Below are 15,591 nucleotides of genomic sequence, written 5' to 3'. Positions count from 1 at the left end.
ACATTGACGGTCCAACATGCATAATATCAGTTGAGTGGAGTCACCAAATGAGATATTAAAGATTATTTATACGGCGTACATGTCTTTAGCTGATAGTTAAAGGAGACATATTATGCTCATTTTCACATTCATCATTTTATTTTTGGTTACTATTAGAATAGGTTTCCATACATCAGTCTTCCTACACTGTCCAGTGCTGCAACACTGTATTCCCCCTCTGTCTGAAATGCTCTGTTTTAGCTGCTGTCTCTTTAAGGCGCCTGAATACCCAGTCTCCTCTGATTGGTCGGCACACACGCCTGACACAGCACCACAAACAACACCACAGCAGCTGCGCTAAATCAGCTTTTACGGACCAAACAAGCCACTTGGCAAAAATTATGCAAATGTGTGACTCTGTGATGTTGCGTGATGTCACAAAGTCACAGTATTAAAGAAGAGACAGAGCAGTGTTTTCTGTGAGAGAGAGGAGCTTCTGTTGGTGTAGATATTGGCCTTTTAAACTTTCAAGACTAATACTTGACATGCACAAGAACATATATAAAACACTGAAGGAAAGGGAAAAAACAACAAAAAAGTATAGTACATCTCCTTTAAGTGAGACAGGAACCGTGAAGAGACATATTAGGGAATAACATGTGACAGAAGTCCTTTAATTGACTAAACTTAGGATATAATAGTTGCATGCCACCTACAAGAAACAAGTATAAAATCAGTTATTGTTGGAATAACGTTGAAAGTCATCCCACCTCCTCGGCTTCATGAGCATGCTTCTGTACCTACTGACGTGTTCTCACATGTTTTATTTACAACTCAATTTGTGAATCGTATTGTAAATCAAAGGTTCTCCAGATGCTTCATCACTGTTTCTGTCTCTTCCAGCCAGAGAACCTACTGTACACCTCCAAAAGGCCAGATGCTCTCCTCAAGCTGACGGATTTTGGGTTTGCCAAAGAAATCACCACATTAAACTCTTTAGCAACGCCCTGTTTTACCCCTTACTATGTTGGTAAGAATCATTTGATCCTGAAAGAAATTATCAGGTTAAAAAAGACACTTGAGGATTTGTCCATGCAGACTAAACTTATGTATTATTGTAGACGGATGTATTATTGCTATATATGAGCAGGGTGTTCCCAGTAGTATTTTTGTGTCTGCAAGACAAATGTATTTGTGGACTCTCAATTCATTGTGTGGTAATTACCAGAGTTTAAATCATCAGATTTTTGCCATGTGTTCCTTAAAACTTCACCTCACTTAGTCTTTTTGTTGAGGGCATGTACTGACAGGCGGTCTACCTCATATGTATAGTGGCTGTATTGATGTGGACTGAAGTTTACTGTAAATTTTGTGAATTGGTTGGAATATACTGCATTCCCTGATTTATTAATTTTTTTCAGCCATCTGTGTTTTATGTAGAATTATCAAAGGCATTAAATGTGAAACAGAAGTGATTTTTCCAGTCCAATAATAATTTCTCTTGACACTGCGGCAGCTCCAGAGGTTCTTGGTCCAGAGAAGTATGACAGATCCTGCGACATGTGGTCTCTGGGTGTCATCATGTATATCCTGTAAGTCACCCAGCATGATGTGCTCTAGTTTTATAAATTTTAGATTTTTCATCTTGCAATGACACGTGGTTGCCCTCTCCAAATGACTCTAATTATATGATCTTGTCATCAAGCTTTTTCTTCTGTCTTATGCACAGACTTTGTGGCTATCCTCCCTTTTTCTCGCATCATGGCCTGGCAATATCCCCAGGAATGAAAAGAAGGATCCTTAATGGACAATATGAGTTCCCTAACCCAGAGTGGTCGGATGTGTCTGAGGAAGGTGAGATGTGTCGGAAATTGAAATGAGTGTATTATCAGATTGCAAATTTGTAAATGCTTGCTTTTAATTTGTTTTACTTTCCATGCATGCTCTTCCACTTGAAGTATGTCTAATAATATTTCTGTTTCTCTTGGGAAGACACAACACATTTTCTTTGTTAACTACTGCAGGGATGACACATATTTTAGTCTTACTCGGATGTTAGCATCGCACTGCTTCCGTGGACAATAAGTCTGTGGGAGTTTAAAGATGGATTTTGGGTTGTTGCTGTGGCTAACACAAGTTTATGATATACAACTGACACTGACTTTGAGACAAGGGAACAGGAGGTGCTAAAATGGCAACTGATTTCCGGGTTTTAGGACTAATTTCTACACCACTCTACATATAATATATAATATTATATAATGTTATCATATAATGTTTGTACACAAATTGTGATTGATAAAATTTGAAAGCTAAAACCGCTCAACATGATTGCGCCAACTGTAATGACTTAAAAAGACATGTTTCATGTTAGCTTGGGGCACATACAACCATGAAGATGATGATTTGGTGATTTTCCATTTCAGCCAAACGGCTGATCTGCGACTTACTGAAAACTGAGCCCACCCAAAGAATGAGCATCAATGAGTTTATAAACCATCCCTGGATTAATGTAAGCACCCTGTAGGCTTGAATCTGTTTGAAAGATGTCCTTTGAAATTTGGTGAACACTTTCACATATGAATATTGTCTCACCACTGCAGCAGTCAGTCGAAGTGCCACAAACACCTCTTCATACCAGCCGGGTGCTGCATGAGGAACAAGACGTCTGGGAGAAGGTTAAAGTAAGTGTCTGAGCTGTTTGTTTGTGTTACTTTGTAGCTGCTTGATTTATTTTGAGCCATAGAGAAATCAGGAGTGGGTTGAGCATGGGTTTGTTTTTGACAAAGTCGAAATTATTTTAATGTTTTATGCTCGTATATTCTTGACTGTCACCGAACAATTAAACATTAACTCAAAACTGGATGTGCCTATTGTGCATATTATTTTTATCTTGATTGTGTTATTAGGAGGAAATGACAAACGCCCTGCAAACAATGAGAGTGGACTATGATCAGATTAAAATCAAAACTATCGAAGACTCGACAAATCCTCTCCTCTTGAAGAGAAGAAAGAAGACTAAAAACGCAACCACACAACCTCCAGGCTAGTGAAATGAAGACTTTTTCAGAGGTATTCAGTTTCACACAAACACATGCACACGCATAAAGTAGAAATTAGCTTTCAAGAAGAGCTTTAATAAGTAAATTGTACCATAAGTGACTCTAAAACAAGACTTTTAAAGTGTGTTTTTATCAGTTTGTATTTCTTTTTCTTAACCTCAAATGTTTATATTTTAAACAATGAAATGCAGCCAGCTAGGCATTTTTGTAATTGTGCCTTTTAGGGCTTTTTAAATTGTTTTTTGCATCGAAAAGAACTCTGTATGTACACTAAGATTATTCATTAATGTACTGCATGTGTTGCATAATAGAGCGGTATATTCTGATGTACATACTCTGAGTCATTTCAGTGAACTTTGTTGGCCTCAACTTACAGAGTTTTTGTGTTGTTTTCTGTCTCAAGTTTTTCTGAAGATGTTGAGAATGTTTGCCAGCTTCGTCCATGGTTTTCTATTGACTCAACTTTTGTTTTGTATGATGTGATGTCAGCAGTATGTTTTCCTTACCGCACAATAGAAGTTTTCTAGCCACATTGTGTAATCTTACAAATCAACTGTAGCAATAATCGTACTTGCTGTGCCTGAGAAGGGTGATAATTGCATTTGCTTGAAGAAGCTGTGCTGCTAACTGGGCTATTCATGCTTCTGTAGCATTTATTTTCTCCAGAGAAATTTCTCCAGTTATATGAAAGTGTGTGCATGAGGTCTGGTGTGTCAAAGTTAGGAAAGAAAGGAGGACAGCAGTAAACTTTTTGATCAGTAGTGAGGAGATGTATGGTGGAAAATGTTGCACATTCTGTCTTTTACTCTGGATTAAATTTCCTGATATTCTCTGTGGTTTTGCGTGTTGTTTGATCAGTTAGCTGTTCACTGATGGCTTAAAGTCAAATACATTTTTAGCTACTCAGTTGTTTCTCACAAGTAAAGGACCAATTTGGTGACAATTTAGCGTGGTTTAATAGAAACAGCTGTTTAAAAAATGTCTCAAGATTAAAAGAGCTAATGCTGAGTTAACAATATAGCCTGATTCTCTACAGACTGACAGGTTTTGGAGATCAACACCAAAAACACACAGATCAGAGGCAAATCTGCATTCAATCAGCGCTTTGAAAACATTGCTTGACCGGTATGCATGAACTGTTCAAAGATGCAATCCAGAACTTGCTGATGACTTGCAGACAAATGGAAGATATCAAGCAGGCCAAATATCCGGTTTGGACTTGTCAGGGGGGGTCATGCAAGAAGCTACAGCCAGTGAGAGCAGATATTGGCTTGGAGAGGGGAGGAGCCGATTTTCTTTTCTTAATGTTGACTGCCCGTCTCTTGTGGACATCCATTTTGGAAGAAAAACATCCTGTTCCGCACATTGTATTGCTTTATTTCCTGTTTCGCTTCTTGCACGTGTTTTTAAGACAAAACATTGTTGGGAGACCAAGATTCCTCCTGGTGAAAGTTTTTGTAATGTGTGACTCCCTGTTAGGCTTGCCACAGTGCCGGTGTTCCCTGTGTTACACGGTGGTCGAGCATACACCAATTACATTACTCGCCCACTGTCGTTTTTAAAAAAAGTCAATACTTAGTCAGATGACGGATGCTACAATTACACTCGCAGCAGCAAGTGTGTGCTCTGTGCAGCAGCGGGGCCAGCAGCAGAGTTGCAGCACAGGAAACAAGAGTCCCATTTAACTTATCACATGAAGCATGTAACGACACTTGACTGACAAGACGATGGTGAGGAGCAGAAAGCAAAAGCTCCTATCTGGCAGTGTTTCAGATAGAAAACCAGATGCTAATAGGTAATCTGGTAATGTTAATAAGGGAAAAGGAGTTTGTTACCTCACTGAGAAGTTGGAGGTGTGCAGCCTGTTGCCTGCACTTCATCTAACAGCTCCTTCTTGTTTCATTACTCTCACAGGCTGAATAAAACTACTCCCTGACATATAACAGATTTATTCACTGTTAAAAAATGCCAAAAATGACCATTGTTCTGCTGTTTAGAAGCATTTGTGATGAATGACAGCAGTGCTAACTCGGGGAACACATTGCATTCACTGTGTCAAGTCAAGTCATGTTACACGGTTAAATGCTTCACATGTGAAGCTGCAGCTGGGGGAAATGTTCGGTCTGCATTAGCAGTAAATTAAAACAATGCGGCAGCATCATTGGTAACGTTGGGTCAACATGTTGTTGTCATGTCGCAGTGCAGTCCTTTTAAGGGTGTCTTGGTAGTGCAGCCATAAAAACTAGGTTATGTTACACATGGCTCCAAACTGTCGCAGAAGAGAAAATTCGAGATCAGAAATGTGTCATGTTGATGGACAGGTAGCTAAATTTTATTTAAATTTAATTTTAAATGTAATAAAAATTATGTGGCAGATGATTTGTTAGACATAACCATCTGGAAAGGTGAAACAGTTTGGAAGAGGGCAATCGAGAAAAGCTTACAGTGCCGTTATTCTCTGATCTACTAGTGAAAATCAAGGTCGTTTAATCATATCTGGACACAGCCGTGGAGATGGAGTCTCGTGCATTCCTATGAAAGCTGCTCAGTGGCGCATGAAGCTAAAATGGCTCGATAAAAACACCAGGATCTTCCGTGTTGTGGGGCCCATAGAGTGTGCGGACTTGAGACTTCCACCGACCAAGCTGGCTAACTTCCGGTTTAGCGCTGGTTTAACTTGAATTAGGATAAAATAATTTCATTCTGCGGCTCTCCTAGACTTTCCAAATTTTATTGAACCTAATGGCTCATGGTTCTGATGCTCAAAACATGCATCCACTGTTTTACAGATGCTTCTTTCACAATGTTAGCTTATGGGTTAAAGCTAACCCATAAGCTAACATTGTGAAAGAAGCAGCTATTCTAACCTCTAACCTTCAATGTTGTTTTTAAAAGAACAGTCCACTGCCAATAGTCGCTGGTTGACTCACTGTGTGTTCGACCACAAATGCATAGCTTGAAGCCTGGCCAGATGGATTTGCAAGATGACATGATGCCTTGCAAAGTAAGGAGGGCATTCAAATTCCTCCACGCATTCCTCAAAGTGAGAACTGAAAATCAGGTGCAAGCTGCCGGAAATGTTAGCTAGAGGCTAAACAACATGTATCTAAAAAAAATGTCAAATGTTAACAACAGAAAATTGTATTCACGTCTTAAACTCAAGGGTTAACAATAGGACTTCTGGACCCAGGGAAAATGAATGTCTTCTAGATTTATTCACCATCAATACAATATTCTTCCATCTATAAAACTGGTATGGAAATAACCTGTAGTATATTTGTACTACTAATTGGATTACATTTCATTACAAGCACCAGTATATAGTCCTTTAGATTGGATACATGCACAAACATAAAACAAATCACCACTTCAAAGAATTCCTAAGGAGGAAATATACTAATGTGTTTTAAATCAACGTGAATTTTTTATTACTAGTCATCCCCATCTGTAGTTGTAGTGAAATGAAATGGCTCCAGACCGAATTTTTATTTGCTGTCATTTAAATGGACTATTTAGCCTTTTAGGCATTCGGGCTGTTGCATCCTAGAATAAATGACGCCCACACCGTATGTTTTGGATAAAGCATGAGGTTCTAATTACACAATGATATTTTCAGTATTCGCATCCTGCTTTAATTCAGCCTTTCTTTGTGACACATTCAGACACACACACACATAAAACAATGCTGTCTTGTGAGAGATATCCACTTCTTATTGTGGAATTTAGGGAGATTTGATCATAACTGAATGATAAATCCAACATCAAAGTTTTCAAGGGACATTTTTTTTTTACTTGAGGTTAATTGGTTTTTCCAAGAAACAAGAAAAACATGTCAACATAGATAGCTGTACACAGCCTGGTATTACCAAATGGCATATGAATAACACATGGATAACACATTTAGTTTTGAGTTATCACAAAGCATTTTTTGTTTTTCTCATTTTAGGTCATTTAGCACACTCTGCATTGAGCGTTTCTCACATCATTTTTTTTGTACAAATGTAAAAGAGAAATGATGTTGGTGGAGGTATGCGCTCTGCTGAGTTTTAATTTTTATTCATAGGTTAACTTACTTAATGTATTCAACTCACATCAGGCACTTATTTTAACCTATGCCATGATCTTTTCCTAAACCTAACCAAATAGTTTTGTTGCCTGAACCCAATGTTTCCCATACATAGGCTTTGCTTAATAGGTTATTAATTTTGATAATAATATATGCATTTATTTTGTCACAGTTAAAGGAATGAACAATTCCTGACAAATTAGAAAGGCAAGTGGTTAATGATCAATTCTGGCCATGTCAATGACTGCAGGTCAGATTTTTTTAGTTGACTGGAGGCTTTTGGCGATCCAACCAAGACGAGACCTCCAGATCCCCGGATTAAAGATTCCAGAGCCAAAGACTGCTCACCTTAGCCCCTTACCCTACAGCGGTAGGATAAACTAGTTTATTATTGAACTTGTCCGTCAGACACCGTACCATCACACGCCATTGTCACACACTGCATCGTCGCACAACACGGCATCACTCGTTGCACTATATGTTATGAACACCACAAGTAAATTCTCAAGCTTTGGGAAACGCTGCTAAACCTAACTAAAATGTGACGTTGACCACAAGTTTATTTGTGTTACCATGAGGAAGAAGGTCACCTGACTATGACGACAAAGGTCCCATGACTATTGTACAATGATGGCCTGTCATCTGACGAAAGTCACTTGACATTGTCCATTCCTGTCATAGAAGCTGCATAATTAAATCATTTAATTCTCACTCAAGCTAGCCAGGCACTAACCCGGGAGTTAACCAGCTCAGCTGGTGGAAGGCTTTTAGTTTGCACGCTCTATGGGCCCCACAATGCGGAAGATCCAGGTAATTTATACAATTTGTATATGTTTTTTGGGCTTCAGACGCCACTGAGCAGCTTTCACAGGAATGAACGGGCTCCGCCTCTGAAGATGCATCCAGATTTTAAATGTCAGATCTGTGGGATCATCTGCATAGCTTCTGCACTGTCAGCCTATAGAGCATAAAAGACTCCAAGACTAAAGACTTATGCCGACTGAGCCACTAACTTCCAGTATAGCCGCCCACTTAAATGGGAATAAAACTATATAATGATATAGTTACGGCTCTTCTAGACGTTCCAAATGTTCTTTCACAATGTAATCTTATGGGACAACATGTTTTTTGGCCATTATGCATTATGTGACATCGTAATTACATGGTTTGGTCACGCAATGTCATGAAAAGTGGCGTGCTATTTAAATGCCATCCTATGATGATATGTTGCCATAAAAGATGAAACAAAAGACCATATAAAAGAAGGCTTGGATCAGAGTATTATAAAGATAAGAGAAATAACATTAAATAACTAGAATAGCACTTGGTAGAGAGCATACCTCTGCCAAGGCCCAACTGACCCCTTTTGTACTTATTCATAGATACCAGCCAGCTTAATACACCTGCATTTTTTCATCAAGAGCCAAGCAATATTCCCTGAGATATTAACTAAAAGAACAGGCTAACTCACAATGTTAAAGACGAGCGAAAAAGTTCCCGAATCATTCCCTTTATTTGGATCCTCACCAAGAGTCACTGGGGTCTATTCTGGGCTGAGACCCATCCTCCATCCAAATTTTGTGGAAATCAGTTCAGTAGGATTTGTGTAATCCTGCTGACAAACCAACAAACAAACCAACAAACGGACACAGGGGAAACATAACCTCCTTGGCCGACGTACAAATAAATAAGAAAATGGAGGGATTATGTGTAATTTAGTGAGATGAGGGTCCAGAGGATAAACTCAAAAAAATATAGTTCAATAAATAAACAACTGTATATGTTGCTACAGGAGTATGCCTTAAGATTCTGAGGGAGGTTGATATTTTACGAACAATTTATAACCTTCCACAGTCCCTCATCATAAAATTCAGGAAGATTTGCTGCAGCTCCTTCCTTGGAGCTCCCACTAGGAAGTCTTTCTTTCAGCTGATCGGCATCCTTCCAATTGTCCATTCCAACTGTCATGTATCTGGGTGTTAAAATGTGTTATGTTGGAATCAGGTTCAATCAACAGAGCATGTCAAAAGGAAACATTGCTGGTTCACAGTGAACATTATAACCAGTGATCTCCCACAAACATTTGATGTCAGTTGTAATTAATGTTGACAGCAGATTTGTAACAGAATTAAAAAGGCATTGCTTTTTAAACACAAGATAAAGTACCTTTGGAAAAAATGGGTATTTACTATCAAATATTTGGTTTCAGTGTCAGACTAAAGAGTGTTTTTTCACCAAGGAATGTTGTGTTATGACTGACATTTGGCCAAGTCCTGTATGCTGAGGAGTCCCATCTGTGTATCCTCAGGTTCCCTCCACTGCAATGTGACTGCATGGTGATTAAGATCTATTAGTTACTGAAAAACCTCCATTTTCAAATCAGCACGTTCTTTCTCAAAGGGGCTGGGGGAATAGACCGGGGGGAAAAACATAATCCCTAAAGCTCAGACTTCAATTTCCCCGCTCCAAAGCAGGCCAGGAATGGCAGGCAGGGCCGGATTTCATCATTTTTGGGTGTAAGGCTAACACAGATGAACCTGTGTCTTCATCTCTTCACCAGCTCAGACAGCAATGATGTCCAGACATCTGGAGTTCACAGCCACTGTCAAACTTGATGCTCATAAACAGTATGATTTCTGTATAGGACTGTACTGTGCTGGAGAATTTTTTTTTATGGTCTGTCCTCTTCTATCTCATGTTGCTAATGTGAGATAATACACCTGACACTTGCTCTTCCTCTTTGATTAAATTGGTTCAGTGTGTTTTGCTTTCTCGCCCTCATCAGCTCATCTTTAGCGCGTGGGGAACATATGAAGCGAATCCTGTGCAACAGCAGCAGCATCACTTGAGCAACCTGACAGGTGTCGTGCCATAAAGCGATAATTAGCCAAAAGCTGATCGCTGTCCAACTTAAAGATATTTAATTGAGTAAAGATTGGTTATAATCAATAAAGTAATTTATTGCCATAAGGATAGTTGCAAAAGAGACACTTTCTTTATTTCTCAATAACGGAAGCACTTACGGCCATAAGTGCCGTTATCTCGAGATCACAAGGTAATTATGACATTATCCTGAGATAATGTAATAAATGAACCCGTTACCACAAGAAAACAAAAGGTTGTTTACTCCCATTACTCATAGCCTCGTGTTTATCAGATCAGAATTGCCATACCAGCATGCATACGTGGTGTCTTGACATTTTTTTATACCTAAAAAAAACTAAACAACCAGACTCTCTTTGTTTTCATGATTGAATAAACTCAATAAACAAAATGTCCTTAAAGGAAAACACAATTTCATACTGTTTAACTTTGTTTATGTTTGGCAGACCCAAAGAGCTTCAAGCAGTCTTCTGGGGACCTTATTTTCCTCTTGAGAACAGCCTGTTTATTCAGTTATGGAAAAGAGAAATACTTCTGAGTTTGTATTATCACCTCATTAATATTGTAAATATGGAAATTCTCAAGCACTACTTTCACCTTTACCAAATTAATATTTTAACACGATATCTTTACTTTTACTACTTATGACATATCACATTTTATGGGGCCTTTGGAAGCTCGTGGCCCAAGGTGACGGCCTTGCCTGATGGTAAGGCTACATCAGACCGTTAGGCCCATTCTGAAGACAATCTGCAGGATGATTAGGGTGGTCTTCTGCCTACAGGCGCCAGCTCAGAAACGTGTTGACTTTCTCCACACTTCGAACACTGTAATTGGCAAACGTAGCTAGGCAGGCAGGCAAGCAGGAACAGAGAAAGGAAAAAATGTGTAAGGAGGATGAGATGAGTATGGGCAAATAACAGGGTTTGTAATACTTTGTACTTGTTGAAACAGTGTGTAAAAGACGAAAGAATGCAGCAACGTCAAGGTTTACATTCTAGACTGTAACAAAGCTGCATTGTTGCATCTGAGAAGAAACATGTCCGCAATTACAGCGTCTAGTCTGACTTGTCTCTATATCATAACCCCTCCATGTTCTCCTCAACTCATAACCTCAACTCCAAGGTAATAAATTGCAAGCCAGCCTTTCAGGGGGTGTACTAATGATAAGCCATGACACAGTAAAGAAAAACAAGGTTGTTAAAAAGCAGATGTTTGTACCAGTAAACAGATGGGATTGATATTGACATGGCTGGAGGTGATATATTACCGTACAGTTTCTACAGGCAAGTGGAAAAATGTATGTATGTGTTCCTAATGAGACTGGGTGGTGCATAGAGGGGGGGGAGGGTATTTACTCAATACAAACAACATGTCTCATTCAGTCTGAGAAATACACAGGCAGCGTGAGCATCATCTCTTATCAACCTCCTGGTAGGTGGTACTGTATATTCTATAAGTGGGGCAGAAAAAAATAATGTCTGTTTTGAATTGCTGATTCAATGTAATTAAGTGTATTTCATTATTGGAGATTTGTATTTGGGTTATTACGCACTCTCCTACATCTCATTAATTTTACTGACGTGTTTTTCTTCCTGTCTTTTCCATCAGTGATCATGCAGACAGTGGCATTCCTCCTCATATTGGGACTAATGGATTTGAGCACTGGCCAGCATTATAGTCAGTTCCAGTGGCTGTCCCATCTGCGAGGGCGGCGACGGCATGCCAGCTGGCAGTCTGATGAAGTGGACTGCCCCCTGGAGTGCGACTGCCCTTCAACCTACCCTACGGCTATGTACTGTCACAGCCGTAATCTTCAGCACGTTCCATATGTCCCCTCACATATCAAGTACGTCTACCTGCAGCGTAACCAAATCACGGCTATTCAGGATGGGGTGTTCGACAACGCTACAAGCTTAGTCTGGGTCGTGCTGTTTCACAACCAGCTCAACTCAGACAAGATTGGCAAGAACGTGTTCAGCAAGCTCAAGAACCTGGACCGGCTCTTCCTGGAGCACAACGAGCTCACACGTGTGCCTGCCAACTTGCCGAAGTCTATCACAGACCTGCGACTTGGTCACAATAAGATCTCAAAAATCCTGTCCAACTCATTCGAGGGGATGGCCGACCTGAGCACCCTTCAGCTCCACACAAATGCCATCGAGGATGTTGGAGGTGTGTTCAAGGGACTGAAATCTCTCCACATGCTGGATATGAGGAAAAACAAGCTGAGGAAAATCCCTGACAGCCTCCCTGAGAGACTCCAGCAGCTCTACTTGGAGTTTAATAACATAGAGAGCGTGCCGACGGGCTTTCTCACCATGTATCCCAAACTGCAGTTTGTCCGGTTGGCTCATAACAAGCTGACTGATAAAGGACTTCCCTCCAATGTCTTCAATATCAGCACGCTGGTCGAGCTCGACCTTTCTTTCAATAAACTGGAGAAAATCCCTGTTGTCAGTGGGAACCTGGAGAACCTTTATTTACAAGCCAATAAGATCAAAGGTATGGACACTTCTCTGTTACTTAATATTTTTGGCGACATGTAATGCAAAATTAAATGAGTGGTTTTAAAGTCCCATTGAAAATATAATAATGATGTATACACACTACTTAGAACTGTAATGTGATAATAAACTATTATTTTTAACAATCTAATACGACATTAAATCTTTTAACTGATTATGTTTTATAGTGCAAACAGTCGTAAAGGTGATTTCAATGTTGTGATTGTGGTTAATGGCTGCAGTTATGTACTCTGAATCCAGTTCTGTACATGGACCATAATTTACTGCAGTATTTCCCTCCATTTCAAATCATTTGTGAGGCTACATAACTCACCTTCAACCATTATAATGAGGTAGAATGGCGCAGCAGGACAGTCTGTGCCGCTCAGCTACTTATAACTGGCACGTTAACAGCACCCAAATCCAACAAAACCTTAATGGCACAAATGTAGCTGGAACATTTTGACCAGCCCAAGGCGACCTAATGGACTCTGTAAATCAGATTACAGGAATAATGTTGAATAAAGTTTGCTCGTTAGAAGACTTGTGTTCGATTTTGGAAGAGCTGATCTAATTATCCTTTCAGGTGGTCAGCCTTTAGTGGGCTACACATGCGCTCCTCCCAGCATGCATGTGTGATTTTAAACTGCATTGAAGTTCACCCATGTTGTTTCTAGCACCATTTAACTGTGTGTGGAAGTGCAACAATGCCCAGCTTCTAACCACATTTGGCTTCCTCATACTTTTGCTGTCGTCACCATCTCCTAGATTTGCTGCACTTTTGGCCACACCCAGCAGTGACGTGACACCACACTAACTTTTTGGGGCAGGGTCTGAGCATGCAGCATCATTTTTGAACCACTAGATGTCCTCAAAAGCAGGATTGTCAAGCTGTGCGCATCAGTCCTTGAAATGATGCCCTTCCCTAAAGTAGGGGTTTTCCGTAAACACTTTCTTCTGTGGGAATTCATGCCTAATACGTTCTTTAAACAAACAATATAATCCCTAATAAAAACAAAGTTCAGAGTTAAACAAATGAAAACTGAAAAAAGCTGGGTGTATCAAACAAAAAGGGAGACCATCCGTTAATTATTAGTTACCCACTGACTTCTGGAGGAGCTGAGAACCAGCGCCTTCTTACTTTAGTTCCCAGGTGAAGGAATACACAGCAGTTCTGTCGTCCGTTCATATTTCTTTTCCTTTTGTTTCTTTCAGAGTTCTCCCTGAGCAGTTTCTGCAGCTCAGTCGACATGACAAACTTCTCCAAGCTGAGAATGCTGCGTTTGGATGCCAATGAGATCAGTGCCAAAGACATTCCTGCTGAGGCGGCCTACTGTTTGCGGCACGTTGCCTTTATTGATGTGTAGCGCTTCCTGATCTTCGTAACTGATATGCCTGAATTCATCCAGGGGTTTTTTTTTACTGCTCCATCTCCAATCTCGTTGTCAATTGATTTACCATGTATTGTTCACAGCAGACGCGACCAAAACATTTTTTGAGATGATATATATTGTGACACTGTTATGAAAGCTGTTATTAGTAATATTCCAAATGATTGAACAGTTCCAGTATTAGTCAACCGGACTTTCCACGGGTTGTATAATCATTTAGCCAGATGACAAGCATATGGATCACAGAGAGCGGTGAGAAAAAGACCAGATGACTGACATCCCTTCAACAAACTAATTAGATGATCAGCTCCAGTATTCTGGCAAAAATAAAACAAAATGGGCCAGATTCAGTCTGCCGTAAGAGTCGATTTGGACCTCCAGATGTTTCTAGTGACTTAAAAAGAATTATAGGTAAGGAATAGGTAAAAATGCTCTTTAAATATGTAGGATTGCTAATTACTAATTACTTTTCATTATAGCAGCATAGCAGGCAGAGTGATACCTTGTGCAGGAAGTTAACGTGGGATCTTTGCACCATTATTGCATCATTATTATACAACAGGTGCTTGCCTTTGGCCCGTCCCCCACCATCAAGTTTTGGTTTTGGCCCTGCAGGGGGAAAAGGTTTGGGCTCCCCTTCCCTTAAGAAAAATAGTTTTAGGTGATGACAGCAATCCTTTTTGTGCCACGTCTGAAGTATAACCTGTATACAGCTGCTAATCATCAACGAGGGACTCGGTTTGGATCTTTGCCTCCACCATGTGGCACCCGGTGATAAAACAGCAAGTAGAGCAGCAATAAATAACTCATTATTAATACATTTATCCTTGATTGTGCATCATCTATATCTATAAAATACTTTTGTTTGAAGAGTTCAGAAGTTTTCCATCAACATTTTAACATTTAAAGTTGTGTGATCAAGTGTTGTGTTTGTGTGGGTGAAAAACAAGTATTCCTATTAGAATTATGCAATGATAATCCTATATTGGATTTCCAGACCAATATAACTGCATCTAATAACTGCTACCTTTGTTTTGGTAACTGTAACTTTATTTCTGTAACCTAAGCGCACACACTTTTTGGGGCATCATTTCTGAGCCAATTTGTATTTTGCTGTATATCATAGATGAATGTGTACTCAACAGACAGATCGTCGCAAAGCTGATTTCTAACGGTTTCTCTCAATTTAGCGGATGAATTATTCATTGTCACGCCAAGTAAATGCACTTTGTACCTATAATTACATCTGTGAAGAAAAAGGGTTTCCAGAGTTATTTGTTTGCAAAAGGTTGACACAAATATTTATTTCAGTAACAACATGTTCTTTCACCCTTAATTTGAAGTTGTAAAATGGCACAGAGGTTGGGAGAAAAGAAAAAGGGCGGCTGCTCTCTTGACAATTCGGACTGGTCTAAGGCAGTTCCCACATATTTATTGTTGAAGACAACTCGCCTTTTCATCTTCCACAGCTGCCTTTAATCCTCTGCAGAAAGGCACTAAATTGAATTATAGGAATACTTTCCTTGTTTTGTAATGGAGCAATGTCTTGGGATAAAGAATGGATTACTGCAGCCGCAACAGTGGTTTGCGCACTGATAAGCAGTAGCCTGCTAAATTAAGTGTGTTATAGATCATGTTATATTGCAAGCAGCAAGTGTTCCTGCAGGGGCTTTGGGGTAGGGCTGTGTTTTTTCTTCTCTTCC

At 39.7% G+C, this 15,591-nt stretch overlaps 2 protein-coding genes across 5 annotated transcripts in view; both read left to right on the top strand.

Moving 5' to 3' along the window:
- The window catches only part of LOC311265167 (MAP kinase-activated protein kinase 2-like), an 11,007-nt gene extending 7,136 nt beyond the window's left edge, over nucleotides 1-3,871 (top strand). For all 4 annotated transcript variants that reach the window (XM_084366537.1, XM_084366539.1, XM_084366538.1 and 1 more), the window contains 6 exons: nucleotides 883-1,009; nucleotides 1,496-1,571; nucleotides 1,709-1,833; nucleotides 2,406-2,491; nucleotides 2,583-2,663; nucleotides 2,889-3,871. In XM_084366537.1, coding sequence (XP_084222663.1) covers nucleotides 883-1,009; nucleotides 1,496-1,571; nucleotides 1,709-1,833; nucleotides 2,406-2,491; nucleotides 2,583-2,663; nucleotides 2,889-3,029 — 636 coding nt within the window. In that variant the 3' untranslated portion in view covers nucleotides 3,030-3,871. The remainder of the gene's footprint in view (nucleotides 1-882; nucleotides 1,010-1,495; nucleotides 1,572-1,708; nucleotides 1,834-2,405; nucleotides 2,492-2,582; nucleotides 2,664-2,888) is intronic.
- LOC311265169 (fibromodulin-like) lies at nucleotides 2,962-15,246 on the top strand. The gene is made up of 3 exons (XM_084366542.1): nucleotides 2,962-3,051; nucleotides 11,602-12,495; nucleotides 13,713-15,246. Exons 2-3 carry the CDS (start codon nucleotides 11,607-11,609, stop codon nucleotides 13,862-13,864), a joined length of 1,041 nt encoding a protein of 346 aa, XP_084222668.1. The 5' UTR covers nucleotides 2,962-3,051; nucleotides 11,602-11,606; the 3' UTR covers nucleotides 13,865-15,246.
- The last annotated feature ends 345 nt before the right edge of the window (nucleotides 15,247-15,591 follow it).

This window comes from Pagrus pagrus, assembly GCF_965226575.1.
Source record: "Pagrus pagrus genome assembly, chromosome: 11".
In the NCBI taxonomy this organism is placed as follows: domain Eukaryota; kingdom Metazoa; phylum Chordata; class Actinopteri; order Spariformes; family Sparidae; genus Pagrus; species Pagrus pagrus.
The sequence above is the reverse complement of the archived record's forward strand: the minus strand, read 5'-3'. Positions and strand labels throughout refer to the sequence as shown.

What these genes read in the sequence shown, in the direction of transcription:
- LOC311265169 (XM_084366542.1), top strand. Translation starts at nt 11,607, where the DNA reads ATGCAGACAGTGGCATTCCTCCTCATATTGGGACTAATGGATTTGAGC. An exon ending in ACAAGCCAATAAGATCAAAG is followed by an intron (nt 12,496 to 13,712) that starts GTATGGACACTT and finishes TGTTTCTTTCAG; the next exon opens with AGTTCTCCCTGAGCAGTTTC.